The sequence below is a fragment of the Protopterus annectens genome, chromosome 3.part1 (assembly GCF_019279795.1).
Source record: "Protopterus annectens isolate FY-2018-M chromosome 3.part1, PAN1.0, whole genome shotgun sequence".
Taxonomy (NCBI): domain Eukaryota; kingdom Metazoa; phylum Chordata; order Ceratodontiformes; family Protopteridae; genus Protopterus; species Protopterus annectens.
The window spans coordinates 1,300,713,749-1,300,733,644 of NC_056732.1; the positions used below are offsets into that span (position 1 = coordinate 1,300,713,749).

Consider the following 19,896-nt stretch of genomic DNA (forward strand, 5'->3'; position numbering starts at 1 on the left):
ACTCTTTTGCTAACTGTCATACTTTTATATTTATTTACAGTTACAAGGGGAGGATTACTGACCTGCCTGGTGGCGCAACCGCACCAGCCTATCGCCATAGGCTCTGCGGTTTGCAGAACGGACACCTGCAGCTGTAATATAAATAAAGTAATATTGGAATACACATCTCCATAATGTCAGCTAGGTTAATGTCTTGCATACTTAATTAGATGTAACTTACTCAGTAGTGGGGCGTTGGGCATTTGCCGGGCCTCCTGTATCCAAAGGTTCAGTTGGTCCTGCTTGCGTCTCTTCAGGTCCGCATGGTGGTGACGGACCTGCTCACCAGTCCTTGGAATCCCTGTGGCACTGGTAAGATCATGAGCCAACCGGTCCCACGTCTCAGCCCTATATGCTCCCCACAGGACCTGGCCCTGCATGAGTTGGGCCTCATGATTGTGGACAAGGAGCCAAACCATATATTTGGACTCCTCAACGCCCCACCTCTGTGCTCGAAAGCAACTACCCTCACCTACTCCTGACATTCTGGCTGCAAGTTAGTTCTACAATCGGTTATGCTGTGTATTCCCGCCTATGGGGCCTATATATACCGTTTTTCCAGCACTTATCTGTGATTGGCCATTTTGGAATTGTATCAGCTTCACAAAACCTGCTTTGTCATGCTCCTCTTTCTATTCATTCCTATATATTTGCTATTACTGCATTTCTAAGTACAGCTGTCATGGCTTAGTGGTTCAGTACCTTGACTATGGTGCATGGTATCCTGGGTTCGAACCTGGTCACTGCTTTTTATATTTTATGACCGTCTACACAGGCTAGGAGGTGTGTCTGTGTAAAGGCAGTTTTGTTACAGCTTGCTCAACGTTGCCCGTTGGTTAGCTTGTTGGCGCGGCGCGCAGCTCCGCACAAACGGGTTACGCTGGTTTACGCTTCATTTGGCTGTCAGCAAGCATATTACGCTCAGCTCAGCTAAGGGCACATAGTTTCAGCGTGTTAAACCACTGCTCACCTAAGGGCAGTCATTTTGCACCTGTTAAACCACTGCTCACCTTCGGGCAGATGCACTCAACTTGTTAAACTGTAGCTCAGCTATAGGCACATCTGGCATTTATTATTTTATCTAATTTCTTCAAAATAAATGGCCCATTTCATTACAATTTACATAAAATATAATTTTGTGTGTGTACATATATGTCAGGGACTTGTTTCGTGCTTATTTCACTAAAAATAAAAATTGATGTTGTGGGGGCTCGAACCATGACTGCCTGCTCTTCAGCCGACGTCTCTACCGCTACGCTATTGCTTTTTGGCTTACTTCGCATAGTTAGTTCTTATATGCTTTTCCACTTACTGCTAACTGTGGCTAAGCTACGGGCACGCCCACGCAAACGAGCGCACTCACGGGCAAACATCTTTACAATTTAAAAAAATATAACATGTTCATTTATATATTTTATGTTCATAGTCTGTGGGGGCATGTGCTGTGTTGTGTTTATTCACATTTCCATGGACTCTGTCGTGGGGGTTTACTTTCGGCACTTTTACTCTTCTGGGGGCGTGTCCGTTTGCAGGGCTCGGCCTACGGACACGCCCCCTACTGTCTTCCATGGACCGTGTAAGCCTTAGGTGTGATTCAGCATACCCTCATGCATATGCATGACATGCTGACGTCACACTGTAACTGCAGCCTCCGTGTAAGCCTTGTAACTCCTACACGGAGGCTTCGTGAATCCTGCCCATTCTAATTTATTCAGTTTACTAGCAATCATCCTTTGTACCAAAAACGTGCTGTTGTGAAAGACAACTAGTTTGTGCTTCTCAAATGGTCTCTAACTTCGAAGACTTTTTAGTAGAGTGTGAATTGCTTTGTAACATGTTTTTAAATAGGGGCTATCAAATACTTTTTGGACCCTATTAAAGCACAGGCAGTTAAAGAAAAAAAAAGTGACTCCTCTAGAAAATAAAGGTGAATCAAATCCCCCCACAAGTTTATCAGAGGCCCATAATAATTATAATTCAAATGTCAAGTACCAGACTTCGTTCATCACTACATTTTCTATAGACAGTTTTGAGATTGGTAGATTTTAAAGAAAAATTGGCACCTTATCAACAATGATTTAATGTTGTGTGAGTGACTTGGCAAAGAGCCACATATTGTGTACAAAAATGGCTTTAGTTTTAAAACATTGTATGACAATATTGTCTCAGTTAAGAAAACACAATAGGGAGGTCTGTAGAAGTGTGGGGCATGTTCTCAATGTTCCTATTTGTCGGAAGGAAATATTTATGTAAAAAATATGAAATACTAAGTCCCTGGTAAATTTATTTAAAATAATATAAATAATACCTCTAGTGTTACATGTCAGATGTGTGAAGGATTTTACATCAGAAAAAAAAGAAAAGGAGCAGGGATCGCATACATGAACATAATTATGAAATACGAGTAGAACATACTACTAATGCCTTGTACATGCATATTTTTAAATATCCCTCACATCGTTTTTTTTACTATTATTGAGCAGGTCTTAGTTAGTGTTCAGGGTGGACCATGGAAAATCTGTATTGAGAAACACGAACTCTGGTGGCAAATAAAATTTGAAGCAACTCCTCCAAGGTTAAAGGATAGCATTTCAATACAAAGTTCGTTAAAAAAAAAAGCATATTTTAAATAAATATGGTCTAGGTAAAACATACTATATACATTGTGTGCTTTTAACTTCATTTATTTTTGTATTCCTCTAAGTACACTTTATTTGTGGTTGTGTGGATCACGTGATCTTAAACTATTTCAGGCCGTTTTTTTAAATGATTAATTATCTCATGAAATCCAAATTTCTGAGGACGAAAGAGCTTATCTTTTTATTTTTGTCTTATAATAGTTATTAAACCTTATTTATTCTGTACTGTATCGTGCCCGGGGAGTTTCCAGACTTACTCATACTGCTGATAAAGGTACAAAACACAAAATATATACAGCACCAAAATTATAGTGTCAGTGAAAGAAATAGGCAAAGGACTCTGGGCTAAGTATACTGAAGACTGGTAACAGACTCGATTCATAACAGGATATTTAGCCTCGTGATACTGTATTCACATATTACAGCTAGAGAGAGTGAATACCCTAAAATAGAGGGTGGGGGAATCACACAATGTGGCAATCTAGACATCAAAAGGCAGCAATGTGCAGCATGTCTGTGGAGTTCCAGATATTCAGATTCGGCTAAAAGTGAGAGAAACACCATGCAAAAACTGGCAAGTTCCTAGTTAGTCAACACTTTCCAAAACATGCTTACACTTGAATTAAATTTTCTGTTTTTCTGTTTTGGCTTAAAAGAATAAAACCCACATCCCAGCACTGAGATAAAGATAAAGCCCTGAATGAAATCCAGATGACCCATGCTGGAATAGTGGCATGAGGGCTGGAGGAACTGCATGGGTAAGGATGGGAGTAAGCGGTCGATGCTGGTTCATCCATCCTGGGAGAAGGAAAGCTGCTTAAGCTTACTGCAATGTCAGCATTAGGAGCCTAGTGAGCTCCACAATACAACCTGTATACCTGTTGGTCAGGAGGCGGCACATGGGCAAAATTAAAGATACACCTCTCAAAGGCAATCACTATGGAGCTTGAAAAGCTACTGCAGGGTGGTGGAGGTTATGGCATACTCTCTTGTAGTAGTATGGCACTGCACCATAACTCTCGATCTCCTCACTGGCCCCAACACACAACTCAAACTGAATCCAGGGAATGCTAAAGTCTGGCGGCAGACCATGTAAATGAGGCAAGCAGCCGATGGCAGCTAACAGTCAGTTGTGGAGAGGTGAGGAAGCAAGAAAAAAAAAAAAAAAAAAAAAAAAACAGTATAAAACCAACCCTTATGGAAGTTCTTATAACTTCTAGTTAAAGTAAAACTGAATAAGTGAGACAGACTGCAAAGAGTTCAATAATGAGTAACATTTTAACATTTTAGGCTGATTGAACCTAAGAATTGGACTATATTGCTACGTCAGCATAACAAAAGTGGGCCAAGGCATCACAGGTCCAGCGTATCTGTCTTTGGAAAGTAATGCACTTGGTAAAAAGGGGGGGGGTGCAGGCAGGGTGAGAAGTACACAATCATTAAAAAGTGACAATAAGGCAAGGGGGGACAGGAAGACCTGATCAGAAAGACAATACAGAGGAACGGGCAGGTAACAAAAGTGAGAAGACTTAGGATCAGCATCTTTGTAGCATGCAGCAACAGCAAGAAGTTCCCACATACCCCTTTCTTCAAAAAAGGAAAAATATATGCAACTTAAGGAAATCAGGGTTATGCTTACCCAGCAGGGCAATCATGCTAGCGGCCAAGATGAGGTTCCTGCTTTTTCGGGTTTTTACCTTCTCCAGCAAGGGCTAGACTGAGTAGGCCTAGGTTTTACAACAAAGAGTCTTTGTGGAAGTGGTCTTGAAAGGCTATATTTTTTATAACAGGGCCTGGTGATAGGACAGGTTTGGACAACTTGGCCCTCTTTATAGCAGGTTATGACCGCATCCCTTCCCTCCCAGCAGCTTGGTGCTGAGAACGTGAGGTGGACAGTGCTTTCCTGAATAGCAGGCAGGCTGAGGTCGAGGCCTGGACCCAATGATGACTACTGGCTTCACAGACCTCTCAGACTTTTTTAAATCATATTTTATTGTCAGACTATGGGTTGAACTTCAATGTTTTTTATTGGAGATAATTGTTAATGCTCATGAAATGGACTACCCTGACCAGCATCCTTCCAAGTACAACCCTTTGCACATATCTGGTGATTACTCAATGTGTGGATTTTATACAGCTGACCAACTGCAACGAACTGATAATCATATTATACTGACAAATTATTAAGGCAGCTGTAGTCACATTCAATTAATGCACAGCAGCAGATATTTTATAGCAACACATCTCTAGTTGTTTAGCAACTATAAGCATATTTATTTCTACTAAAGAATCAATCGCAACAATCGTTGCAGACCAAGGTGGGGTTCCCCCATTGAGAAGGCATCTTACTACCACAAAGGCAAACCAACTTTAGTGCTGGCAATAACCTGCCTTGCAGTTGCATCCCAAAGGGACAAAAAAATTAAAATACTTTTGTCAGAGTGACATGGATGTAAAGCAGGCTGGACATCACGGGTGCCTGAACTAAACTAAGCCACAACATGCATCCTCAAAACACCTGAGTCTAATGTGAAACCTTGAGAGATTCCCAACATTAAAACTTTCATTGCAGTTGTTTTAACTGAACATCACGAAATAAAATAGTATGCTTAATTTTGAACCTTCCACCCTAAAAAATAAAAACAAACAAAACTCAGTGCTTTAACAGGTCTATTATTTATTTATCTGACATTTGTTGACCGTGATAGTCCGACTGAGCTAGTACCCTTTTTCAGCGGAGGCCCAGGGAGAAAGACTCCACAATCATATACAGTAGATTAACACATAAAATTAATAAAATGTAAATTGTTTAAAGGCATGAATATTAATATATGATGGACCACCATGCTGCCTCGCAAATTTTGTGCGAGAGATGCTTTAGAGTTGACCCAGTAGTCAGGAATTTAGGGACACATATAGATAGTAATCTAGCCTTTCATCTTCACGTCTACAGTGGTGAGGAAATCATTCTATGCTGCGCAACTTATAAACAAAGATATGGCATCTAAATCCAGGGAAGTCATTGTGTCACTATTTGGCATTCATCAGACCTATCACGGAGTACAATGCCCCATTTGGTATGTATCTAACCAGGCATATCCAATAACTGGAATGTCCACAGAGGTTCCACACTAAAAGAATACAGGGCTTAAGTAATATGTCCTATGCAGACCGCCTTAAAAGGTATGGCATCCAAGTCTAAGGAAGTCATTGTGTCACTGTATTCGGCATTTATCAGACCTGTCACTGAGTATAATGCCCCATTTGGTATATCTAACCAGGCATATCCAACTGGAACGTCCACTGAAGTTCCTCACTAAAAGAATATAGGGCGCAAGTATTATACCCTAGGCAGACCGCTTCAATGCCCTATCCCTGTATTCTGTCTTCTACAGGCTTTTGACACGAGATCTATGCCTGGCATACAGGGCATTGTCAGACCCCACTCTGATGGGCCTCCTGCATATCCACAAAACAAACGCACCAGAATTTACCTGCTCTGACTTAAACCTTGCATATGATATAAATAGGACCTGGTGGAGAGAGAGGTATGTATCCCAAAGACTTCCCCGTCTATGGAACAGGCTCTCCATCCATGTGAAGCAGAGTTCCTCCCTAACGATGGAAACCCGGAAATTCACCCCTTGTTTGGCACCTATGCCTCCGATGGACACAGGTAACCTTTAAAATGGTTCATCTCCCAGGCCCATGCTTACACTTATCAAGGGTAGCAGAACTTGCCACAGATTTGGAATGCATGGCTAGGCTTAAAAAGGCCGTTGTGCTCGTTAACCCAGTAAACACCTATGAACATTGGCCAGAGACTACTCCGGAAATAATTGGGGACAGTCAGGAATACTTTCTGAAAACATTAGCAGAATTACTTGAGAAGTTGGCATAATTAGAATCAACACGTATTTTCTGCTGTAAATACGTCTAAATCCTAGACGTTATTAAGTGTAATCTGTCACCTTTTCTCACAAAAATCGCCAGCCGCAGAAAGAATAAACCATCATTCTTGATATAAAAATCACGGACAGTTTAAGATGTACGGTTCGGTGTACAATAAAATACACATTTTCCATTTATAACTCATCGTTTGGGATTAACGGAACAAATCATAGGCCTCGTTGAAAGCTTGTATTTTCTTCTATGTACGTGTACCAAATTCAAACGTACAGGCTTGAGGCTGAACAAGGCACTCTCCCTTTTAAAATCAACCGTTGCTTACCTAGTTCTAACATCCGGCAGACGGTTCATTGTCGCTCTCTAACGTCACTAAGGCTGGAACAACTGCGAACTATTCATACTCAACACCCGACTGCCTGTCACATTCCACAGAGCGCCCGTCAATCCAGCTCAGAGATCCATGGTGTGGCGTACCACGTGATGCCACGAACTTTGTAATTTTGTGAATAAAAAACGCCAAATTTATATACCTCGGTATGAATTCCGTTCTTCATTTTATGTTTTTTTTTAAATATCTGTTTTACACTGAAAGGGTTTCACGGCTCATTAATCGTTAAAACATTTATTTTTACAAATATCAATGTAAAAAGTATATTGATTAGAACTGAATCATATTGATTCACTAAACAATCTGTTACTAAGTAAAAACAGAAACCGTACGGCGAGCTTCCTAGATCAACAAGTAATTGGTAAATGTTCCACAATTGTTAAGATATAGTGTTCCACGTTTTGGAGGTGGAAGGTTGATAGGTAATACGCGATTTTGCTTTAAGTACACATTGTGGCAATATTTCATCGTACATTCCAAAAAAAGGAAGCTCTACACTTTATAACAGTAACATTTTAGATTTCCAGTTTAAAGACCACTCACTCATTAGTCATTTTTCTGATAAGCTGGTGAATCCTGATGTCTTATTTTATTATTTATTGCAGTCAAATATGCAATCAGTGTGTTAGACTCTTAAGTAGTATTTATGTCGCAGTAAAGTTAAAGTGGTTTGCGCGTACCTCTCAATCTGGAAACATAAAAATCTGAACAAAGGTTCCTGAAAAGTAGGTACAACTGGCCAAAAATATGGATGCTGATTAACATAAAATTTGTATACATAATTATACAACCCTGCCCACTCCAATGGAGTTGTGGAATACCAATATTCAAACGCAAATTGAAGAACAGACAAAATATAACCAGAACAATGCTTGTTTGTCTTTCGGCTTTTTCCCCAGTAAGGGGTCTCCACAGCGGAACTCCGGTCCGCTAATGATTGGCAGTAGAGTTTTTTTTACGAAATGCCGAGGTGCCAGCTCGATGCCCAACCTTCAACAAAGGCACACCCATTTACGCACGCATGTCTTTCAAACGCTACCCAACCGCGGGGAGGACATGCAGACTCCGCACAGAAGGCACTCTCACCAAGACAAGCCGAGAATCGAACGGGAGAACCTCTTGCTATGAGGTAACAATGCTACCGCTATACCACCATGCCTTAAAATATAACCAGAACAATAGTAATTATAAATAGTGTAAACTGCTTTGTTCCATGCATATTTTCTCACCAAAGAGAAACCTGCCAACATAAAAGATCTGTCAAAAAGCAAATTGAAGGCCGTGATGCTTAATGCTGGGAGTAGGAGCCTTAACCTGAAAATGGACTCACTGAAGGCTCTCCTTACACTGGAAGATGCCGATGTCTGTGCAGTCACAGAAACTTGGTTCAGGGCTGTGGACAGCACCCTTGCCTTACCAGGCTATACCTCATTCCACACATTCCGACCCTAAAATGAGGTTGGGAAGACTAAGGGTGGTGGAGTCTCTGTCTTCATTAAGGACAGGCACACCTCCAGACTGGTTTGCCAGCATAACATACTGGAACTACTCCAGGTGCAACTGACAGTTGACAAGAAACCCATCCAAGTTACAGCTAGCTGTAGACCCCCTTCCATGACTCAAGACACCCACTCCTCTTACCTGGATCTACTTGACTCCATCTAGGTACTCCCTAACACCCAGATCCTTGGTAACTTCAACTACCCCACCATAGACTGGGTGAACTATTCTTGCACTAATGCACTCTTTCAACAATTCCTTGACTTCATCAGTTCTAATGTACTAGACCAGCTCATCTCATCCCCCACAAGGGGAGATAACATTCTGGACTTGGTTCTCACCAACATGAGTGACAGCTGCACCACTCCCACAGTATGTTCTTCCCTAGTGAGATCAGATCATTAGACTGTCTCATTCAAAGTTTCTATTCCACCCAACTCCCCCAGCCATTGTTGTTCTTCTTCTTTCAGCTTTTCCCGGTCAGGGGTTGCCACAGTGGAACTCAGGTCCGCTAATGATTGGCAGTAGATTTTCACGGTGCTGAGGTGCCAGCTCGACGCCCAACCTTCAACGAAGGCACGCCCATTCATGCATCTCTTTCGAATGCCACTCGACCGTGGGGAGGACATGCAGACTCCACACAGAAGGCACTCCAGCTGAGAATCGAATGGGAGAACCTCTTGCTTTGAGGCGACAACGCTACCACTGCACCACCACGGCTCCAACTCCCCCAGCCATAACCAAGGTAAAATACTTCTCAAAAGCTGACTACAACCTCCTAAGGGAGGGTATCTGTAGCTTCACACTACCACCCCCTTCAGAGGATGCAGACAACTATACTGAACAGTACCCCAATGCAGTATACAAGCACACATACAACTGCATGGACTCAGCCATACCCAATAGAACTAAAATCTAACCTGCTCCTCAAGGAAACACAAGCCTGTTTTGTGGACATCCTGTATCAACAGGCTTTACAACAAATTGAAGAAACTGTTGTCCAAGGGTAAAAAGGAACAAATTCCAAATTGGAAAAACTCCCTCCTTAACCTCAACAAGTACATTGGATCACTAGTGAAAACCTCCAAAGCCAATTATGAATTGAAACTAGCCTCCAAAACAAAGGGAAACCATAAAGTCTTCTTCAGTTACATCAGGAACCTCTGTGGCAAAGCCCAGGTTTGTTCCAAATTAGTACTTAACAGAACCACTTATACTGATCCTGTTGACTAAGCCAACCTGCTAGCAGATAGGTTCAGTGCAAACTTCACCCCTTGCCGCCCCAAAGGCCCCTTCGACATCCCCGATACTTGTCCCGCACATCACATCTCCGTAGATCAAGTGTTGCAGGCCCTATCCAAGGCAAAGAATACAGCTTCCATGGAACCTGATAGTATCCCAGGATGTATTCTACATCATCTCCAGGAAGAACTGGCTTCACCATTGAGTACCCCATTCAACCACAGCCTAAGTATAGGCTTCATTCCAGCAGAGTGGAGAACTGCCATTGTCATCCTTTGCACAAAGGAGGTGCCTCTACTGACCCTGGAAACTATCACCCCATTAGCTTGACAAGTCTAATCTGTAAAGCCATGGAGCGTATTATTATGGCTGCTATTTCTTCCAGATTTGATTTTTCACACTTTGTCTCTGAATAGTTCCAGCCAACCTATCCAGATTCCAGGAGGACCATTACTGTACTAATCTATGTGATGTAATGATGTCTCAGACATGTAAAACATTGATTCAATGCTGCAGTGCAATGTCCTCATTGACTGGCCGCCACTTGCAGCTATAAATAACTGCTTTTTTCCTTTAAGTTATGACATGAATTACTACACCTCCTAAAGCTACCTGCAGCAAAAATAGTGCTCATTTTTAATTTTATTTATTTATTTTTATCCCTAGCAGATATCCAGATGAGACTTTTTTTCCCTTTGGAAAGCTAAATCTGACCCATTGTTCACTATGACAGCACTGATTCTGAGAACAAGTAGCCCTACCATTTGTTGTCAGACTAGACTTCCATTCACTTAGAATGGAACACCTGAAAAAACTGCCAAGTTTGAGAGTCTCTGAGTCTGTGTGGCTCAGTGGACTAGAGAAGTTACCATCAGTATGGTTCTAATCTGGAAGTAGTCACATCTTTCTGATGCCAAAGTCATGGCCTTAAGTTAAATGCAAAAAAAAAAAAATGTATTACCATACCATTTGGCAAAAACATGGCCTCTATTGATTACCACATCAACAGCAAGTCTCTAAGCACACAACCTGTGGTGAGAGACCTGGGTACTCAGGTTGACAACAATCTCGCATTCGACCATCATGTAGTGGCAGTGGTCAGAAAAGCCTTTTACTTGGTTCATCTCGTAAATAAAGGGATTGCATCCAGAAAAAAAGGAGGTTATTACCTCTCTATACTCCTCCCTCATTAGGCCAACAATTGAGTACAATGCCCAGTTTGGTATGTACCTCTCCAAACACCTACACCAACTGGAAAGGCCACAGAAATACCTCACAAAGAGAATCCATGGCCTCCAACACCTGTCCTATGTGGACAGGCTCAAGTCACTATCACTCTACTCAGTATCATACAAATTGCTCAGAGGTGATCTGTGTCTTGCCTACAAGGCAATATCGGACCCTGCCCTACTAAAGATGCTTCACATCTGAAAGTCTAACTCCGTGTGCATTACCCGCTCGAAAGGCCTAAATCTAATATGCAACATCAATAAAACCTGCTGGAGAGACATGTTTGTCTCTTAGAGGCTGCCCCGTCTCTACAATAGACTTTCCATACACGTCAGAGTACCTCGCTGACCCTCTTCAAGCACAACCTTGATGAGTGGATGGGAAACCACAAATTTGTCCCAGGGGTTCCACCTGTGTCCCTCATTGACAGGGGTGACAGGTGCTGACTGAGGTTTCTTTTTTGGGGATAAACTCTTGGCTAGACTTGTAAGGGCCCCAGGGCCAGTAGCCTAGTAACCTCCTATGATCCTATGTGTCATTGACTGGTCTGCATTGAGTTTTACAAATATTGTTCCCTCTAATGTACTACACATTCTCTGAAAGAAGCATGCAACAGTGTCAACAAATTACTGAGATAAAAAAAACTTTTTTTAAAGAGCAGTTTTGTAAGTTTCAGATCATGGCGAAGTTACTCCTTCCATGTCCCCTCCTTCAGTGAGCTAGACTCGCACATTTCATCTTGGCTAAATTCAACTAATTAGTCAACTTTGCATGACACTAGACATCAAACAAATCGCAGCCTGGTGTGTCACTAAAACTGTTCCCTTATATATCTCCTGACATCTGAATAGTACTTTAACATGAATTATTTAAAAAAAAAAAAAGCATGCACATCAATCCAGAGTTTAGGCCAATGTGTCCATTTTTTATAATGTGCACCATAAAACATTCAATTTGAATTGCATTCTGGTTGCTCGTGATTATCTTTGCAGAGTAATTTGATTATAGCATAACCCGAACTATGTTATTTAATGCCAAGCTTTATGTAACAATGAAACAGTTCCCAGTTTCTTCTTAACAATGACCACCCAAGCCTCAGATGTGACCTAGTGCTTTCTGTTAGTATCGTTTTATCTAGTTTGTCTTACCTCTTTACTTGCAGCATATCTCTCATCCTCTCAGCAATAGACTTATGGAGAAAGCTTACAAATCAGATACTTTTCAAAACAGCAATACTACTGATTTAGTACTTGGGGGGTAGTGGTGTCAGTGCAGATGAGTTGCTGCAACATCTGTGGGGTGTCCTGAGTTGGCATAAAAGCAAGTAATTCTCTTTTCTGACATCCACAGTATCAAGCTGCCTTTAAAGAGATATGTTTAAGTCATCTGCAGTATCATCACTCCATCACTAAATCTAAGTCAGTTTTATGCTACTGCCCAAACATATACATAACACTGATAATATGTCAGCATCATGTCTGTTTAATTCCATCGAAAAACTGCTTTGTACAATACATATATGCAGTGTATTACCAACAGCATAACTGCACAGTTTCCCACTGATGCAGTGAACACCTCATACTATGGAAACAACATAGACAGTAACTATAACCCTGAATTATGACAAAAACATTAACAGCCTATTAACATATTAATATAACATACTCATTTCTACATTTTTGACACGAGATGATTAAATTATGAGTTGTATGCTATATGTCAACAAATCAGCAGATGACTCGCATACTATACAATATAACATGCTTTTGATCTCATTGACTGTAAACTGGTCAAAAACTTTGTTTCAGTCTACGAAGCTATAACAAATATAATCTATATGGCTCCCATGTCTTATGACCATTAATAGTCCATTAATGATGCTTTGTTCAGAACTATTTTGCACATAATCAATACTATATTTTAAGGGGACCACTACATCCTTCCCTTTTTAACAACTGATCTGTATTTTTACTTTGTTCTCTATACAGTGTATTCCATCTGTTGTGTCCACCTTGGCTGAACTAACAAAAACTAATACAAAAAAATAAGTAAAACTATTGAGTTTGGTGGACATACAAAATATGATTACATACAGTGTTCTGGCCATGACTCACTTACCACAAATGCACTAGTAACTAGTCCTGTGAGAAAGATGACTTGGAATAAGCATGTGCATGTCAAAGCCAGTGACAAAAATTAATGAAAACAGACGTGCTTTGCATTCAACTTGAAACGGAAAAACATATTAAGTTAAACAACTTCAAACTGAAGGGCAGACACTGTGAAGACATTTGTTGCAAATCAGATTACAAGAGAACAGTACACCACTTACTCTGAAGTGCAGGGTTGTCACCTCATTAATTCAGAGGGTAACACAAAATGCATATCTCTAAATGATTACAAAAAGCCTAATGTGTGAGGGCAGTTGAATAACAATGACACCGAGCGTTTCCAATAAGAAGGCAGAGGTATTCAAGGAAATGTCAGTTATTCCATCTGAAAGGCATCTGCAGACATTGGGACTCCTATATAAATGAGGGCACTTGGCTTTTGAAAGACAATGGAATAACTAGTTAGACAAAAAAGTAATGGGCTGGCAGCTATGCCACAGGTAGCCATGAGCCCCTATAGGTGTCCTAATTGTGTTATCTTATGACTTATCATAAATCTTATTTCAAAGGAAACAAAGAGCATTATGAAAGTGGGTCATGTAGAGGGAAATAAATGTATTTCTCTCAGGTTTTGATATAAAATAGAGATACATCATCTTTCTACCTGGAAAATGTGTAGATATTTACTTAGACCAACATTCAGCATATGAGCATATCATATACATTGAACAATGTATCTTTAAAATTCATATGCACACACAAATTTCAGTAGTTGCAGACAGACATACTGAAACACAATTGATGTTATCTGATGAATTGTCATACATCAAGCTATTTGCAAATGTAGTCCCATAACTGGTTAACTACTTTATTTATTTGACATTTGTTAACCAGGTTAGTCTGACTGGGCTGCAGAGCCCTTTTCAGCGGAGACCAGAGGAGAAAAGCTCCACAGATAAACAAATACAAGAACAAAACAACATAGACTATATACATGCAAGTGTATATACACAGGAGAAACAGAATACAACTTATAAATGAATATGTTAGAATACAAGAGTAATATTGAGTGCTTAAACACCATCTAACAATTATCATCAGAGAGAAATTCAAGGTTGGTAGAATATCATAAAGACCTTAAATGAGTAGTTGTAAAGTGTGCGAGAGGAAAGGGGGAAGAGGAGAGGGAGCAATTTAGGTGGGAGTGGAACAAGGACAGGTCCAGGAATTAGTAAATAAGTCCTTAAGAAGTTTTTTGAAGTTAAGGAAGTTGCCATTTGTTCTTAGAGAAAGGGAAAGTTTGTTCCAGGCATTGGCGACGGAATGGCTGTATAAAAGTTTGCCAATATGTTTATTGAGTTTGTAGATGTCTAAGAGGTGTAGGACTGTGCTGTGTAGAAACTGATGAAACTGATGACATTAAAGTGACCTCTACACTTTGTTGACCCCATCTCACACTACCATGTTAACTAATAATTTTTAAGAACACCTGAAAGCATGCATCAAGGCATACTGCTCCCTTAATACATAAATACCATGCCTAGTTCAGGAAGAAACCCTTATGCTGGAAACCTAGTTTAAATAAACTATACAAAAATAAGAAGTTCATAGACCATAAAAGTAAACTAAATAACCAATCACTTAGAGATGAACTCAAAAAGATAGCTAAGGAAATACAAAGATAATTCTCCAGCAGTATTAAATGGGAATTCCTACCTATGCTTAGGACAACCGCAAAGCCTTCTTCAGCTGTATCAGTGACCTTAGAGGTAATGCTCAGTAATGCTTGTAGTTAAAACACAACAGCAGCAACACTTATTCATCTCCCTGGTGATACAGCAAACATATTAGCAGCCAAATTCAGCCTTAACATAACTCCTGTATGTCCCCCTAACTTCTTTCTACTTGTTGGCATACTCACACACCCTGGATCACCTCCAAGAAAGTCTTTCAAAGAACAGTTACTGAAACTATAATAATTCAAAAATAGAAAAAGAATACATACTGTCTGCACAAAAGCATAAAGTATTCTTAAAAAAACACAACCTAATTAAACAAATGTACCCCAAAGAAGTGATGATTGTTAAATTTAATTATAACTCACTAAAACATTTAATAGATCAGTAAGTTTTGCTTCAGTGTGCATTTTTCAAAATACTAATATCTGGAATTACTGGATGACTGAAATCCCCAGCAACTGACCCCAACAAATTCAGCAATAACAATCAGGGCAGAATATTTCAAACAAAGCCATGGATGATCATTGTATGTATATATAAACATGCAGACAAGCACACAAAGATTCATGTTCATAGGTTCATAGGTAGGTACTAGACTATTGGCCCTAGGGCCTATATAAGCCTAGCCAAAAAGGTACCCTGGCTTTCACCACCCAAGAAAATTGTTTTCCTGTGCGCCTGTCGAGCAGAGCCACAGAAGTGATCCCCAGGATGAATTTCCCATTTCCCATCCAATCATCAAGATTTTTCTAGAAGAGTGCTAATGAGGAGCTCTGTTTGACATAGATAGGTAGGCTGTTCCAGAGTATGGGAAGTCTCTGGGACAGGAATCTATCCCTCCAGCACGTTCTGTTTATTGTGGTGACAAGGTTTAGGTCTCTACAGTGTGTAGCTTGGAGGGATTGGGATTTCCTTAAGTGGAGCATGTCCAACAGCTCTAAGTTTGACATAGCTGACAGAAGGACGGTGATATTCATCCTAACCCTGGCCCAACAGCAACCCCTATCTCCCTCTATAACCATAATCAATCAACCAATTATCCCCTTGCTAAACTATCTAACTCCCTCCTACTAGCTCATCTTAATATACGTAGTATTAACAACAAAGTAACTCAACTCCAACTTCTCTTAGAAGTGTACTCATTTGACATTATCTGCCTAACAGAAACATGGCTAAAACCTGCCATCAAAGATAATGAAATTATGCCACCTGGATATAATATCCTAAGATTTGACAGAGTAGCTAAGAAAGGTGGTAGGGTTGCTATTCTTTTTACATCTGGCTTACAATTAACCACATACAACTGTAATCTACCTCTAGATTCCCTTGCAGAGATTCTCATCTCTAAACTTGAACTTAACAATGCTAAATCAATCTATATTATCTGTATATATTTGCCCCCCTGGAAATAACATAGCCACCATGGAAAATAACCTTTGCTGGCTATCCCAACACCTGCCTCAAGAAACCATAATCCTAGGCGATATAAATTTGGATTGGAATTCCTATTGTACCAGCCTTCCTACCACCCACATTAACCTATATAGTTTTTCTCAAACCATTACCTCACCCACCAGAATAAATAAAGCTAACAAGAAAGCAAGCATTTTAGACTGGATTCTTACAAACAAACATACTCACTACTATAATTCTGGAACCCTCCCTGATGATATAAGTGACCACTCACTTACCTACTTCATCAGGCATAAAGCCAACACTCCCATTCCAACCTCTATCAGAAGTATTAGATCCAAAAATAAATTTAACCCTGATCTATTCCAAATGGAACTAAGAATATGCAATTGGTTTCCCTTAAAACACCTCCCTTTAGATGAAGCCATTAATTTCTTTAATTCTACCTTCCTTGCCATTCTCAGTCACCACGCTCCAACCAGATCTATTAGAATTAAGGCCAATTCTGCCCCATGGCTTTCCAACGAAACCAAACACAGAATTCATCTCAGAAATAAATATTGGGCCAAATGGAGAATGACTAAAAACCCTGTATACCAACAAACCTTTAGACAGCTAAAAAATGACGCTAAGAAGGCCATACTTTCTGATAAACAAAACTACTACTTACAATTTCTACAACCTAATCACAACAACCCACAGAAATTCTGGGCTAGCATTAAGCAGTTACTCCACCCAGGTCAATCCACTACACCAAACCCTCAAAATATAGACCAGAAAACCCCCATCCATACAGCTAATACCTTCAATACCTCCTTTGCAGATGCTATCCAAACACTAGCTAGTCAACTATCACCTAATTCCTTCACACTACCTTCATACACCTCAAACCCACCCCCTCCTCTTCAGTTCAAACCTGTCCCAACCACACTTATTCAAAACCTTTTGAATAAACTGAAACCATGCTCTCCTTCTGCAGACATACTGCCTTCTGAATTTCTACAGTTATCATCCAAGGCTATTGCCTATCCTATTTCCATACTGATCAATAGAACTATCAGCGAAGGTCACATCCCTACTTTATGGGAAGTTTCCCGTATTATCCCCCTGCATAAAGGTGGACACTCCACTGAGCTATCAAACTATTGCCCCATTGCCCTACTCTCTCCTTTAGCTAAGATTATGGAGAAATGTATCCATAGGCAATTACTCTACCACTTAATTGAAAACAATTTACTTTCCAACTGTCAACATGGTTTCAGACCCTCATACAGCACTACCACCGCCCTTCTTTCCTTTACTGATTACATCAACAAGCAATGAAACCTGAATAATCTTTCTTCTGCTCTATTTATCGACCTGTCTAAAGCATTTGACATGGTAAACCACCAGATTCTCATAAACATACTATCTCTGTCATTAGACCCACTTTCCATAAAATGGTTCCAATCCTACCTTGACAAATGACAGCAAGCAGTACTATAGCATAACACTCTATCCACCCATCTACCCATTACCTTAGGTGTCCCTCAGGGGTCCATACTAGGACCTCTCCTCTTCCCCATATTTATTAATGACCTTCATCTAGCTATCCCTCAAGCCACTTGCATACAGTATGCTGACAACTCCACACTATTATGCTCAGCTACATCCTCCCATGACCTTCACTCTCTCATCCAGAAGGTATTCAACATAGTTGAACAATGGTTCAATCAGTGTTGCCTTCTTTTGAACCCAAAGAAAACCAAACTCCTCCTCTTCACTCCTACTCAAAAGTCCTCTCCTCTTCATTTCTCTGTGACATCCACCAATGGTACTATAATATCTCCAGACTCTACCACCAAACTACTAGGTGTCACCATTGACAATAATCTGAACTTCGACATCCATATCAACAATGCTATAAAGACTGTCAACAAAAAAAATGGCACTCTCTATAGGATTAAACCCTTCCTTTCTCCTATTGCCAAAACTACTATAGCTCACACTCATTTGATCTCTACACTCCTTTATGCCTCACCAATTTTTACTAATCTATCCAAGACTAACTTCAGCAAATTGGAATTGTTCTATAATAACATTGCAAGATTTGCAACAGGCAACCGATTTAGAACCCACAATTGTATAAATTTAAATCAGCAAGGGTGGTTAGAACTACAACACCTGATTAAATTTCAGCAACTAACCATTGTTCTTTACAAATCTTCTAATACTCTTATTTTATCTAGCCTCATCACCCCCTATAAAAATCTGAAGTCCATACGCTCATCACTCAAACTTCTTGTACACACGTCTAAATCTAATAACAGGGCTGGGGATTCCCTCTTCTCTTATACTGTTGGTAAATCCTAGAATCTTCTCCCTAATGACCTCTCCTCACTCACCTCCTTATCACTCTTCAAAAACAGACTTAAACTTTACCTCAAATGATACTGGCTTTGCCCCTGTACCAAACCAGACTAGTCATCTATCTCTTCAAACTTGACTTTGCCTATCCAGTGCTTACTATCCACTGTTACATCTTCCTTCTTATTATATTTTTCTCATCTCTCCCTTTTTTACACTATTTCTATCCTCTGTACATTCCTATTTTTAAGTAAATCCTTAGTAACATCACTACACAACTAACTTCCTTTCTCTACTATTGACTTTACCTGTATGATGTTTCTGTATCTTCAATTTGCACTGTTTATGACTCTTGCCCTCTTTGTACACCCTGTGCTAACCTCTATGCTGTACTGCACATGTTACCATTGTTGATTATTTTTATTATATTTTCTATTTTTATTACAATATTTGCTTTTTGTTGTTTGTACTTGTATTTGTATTTTATCGTGTCTTGGAGATTATCTTCCCGGTCCTCTACTGAAAATGGACATATATCCAGTTAGACTAGCCCGGTCAATAAATGTAAAATAAATAATAAAATAGCTTTGTATGTTAGGCAGAGATTGCTTCTGAGTAGGCGACATGTGACGGAGTAAAGCTGGAGTTCTTTGAGACGGTTTGCGTAGGGCATCTGTTTGAGGCCAGTAATCCTCTTTGTGAGGTATTTCTGTGGCCTTTCCAGTTGTTGTAGATGTCTTGTGAGGTACATACCAAAAGGGGCATTGTACTCTATAATGGGTCTAATGAGTGATGAGTAGAGGGGAACAATGACCTCTTTTTTTCTGGATGAGAAACCTTTTGTGATTAGGTGTGCCACATAGAAGGATTTCCTGACCACTGTGGCAATGTGATTATCAAAGGAAAGACTACTGTCCACCTGTGTCCCAAGGTCTCTTATCACACTTTTGGTGTTAAGTAGACTTCCACCTATGTGGTCGTTCATGGGTACAGAGTTTTTACCAAAGGGAATGGCAATGTACATTTTGGTATTGAGCTTCAGGCCATGGCTTTAACACCAGGCATCTGTCTCAGTGAGGCCCTTTTGTAGGATGTTCACATCGTTTCGATTATGGCTCCTAGTTTGCAGTCATCAGCAAACTTCATTAGTCAAAGACCTTCTGTGTTAGGCTGTACTTCAGAGAAGTCGATACCAAACAGGAGAGGACCCAGGACTGAACCCTGTGGTACGCCACTTGTCACTGGTCTGAAGTTGGATTTGGAGTCTGCTACTTTCACACTGTGGGTTCTGTCTGTGAGCCAGTTGGCAACCCATCTTGCGACATAGGGATTTATACCTA

General features: G+C 40.2%; 1 protein-coding gene across 1 annotated transcript in view; it reads right to left on the minus strand.

The window, feature by feature from the left end:
• Nucleotides 1-7,080, minus strand: part of CIBAR1 (CBY1 interacting BAR domain containing 1) — a 1,541,282-nt gene extending 1,534,202 nt beyond the window's left edge. Inside the window, exon 1 of the mRNA XM_044067346.1 lies at nucleotides 6,910-7,080. Within this exon, the coding sequence (XP_043923281.1) occupies nucleotides 6,910-6,938 (29 nt within the window). The 5' untranslated portion in view covers nucleotides 6,939-7,080. The remainder of the gene's footprint in view (nucleotides 1-6,909) is intronic.
• Nucleotides 7,081-19,896: the final 12,816 nt, after the last annotated feature.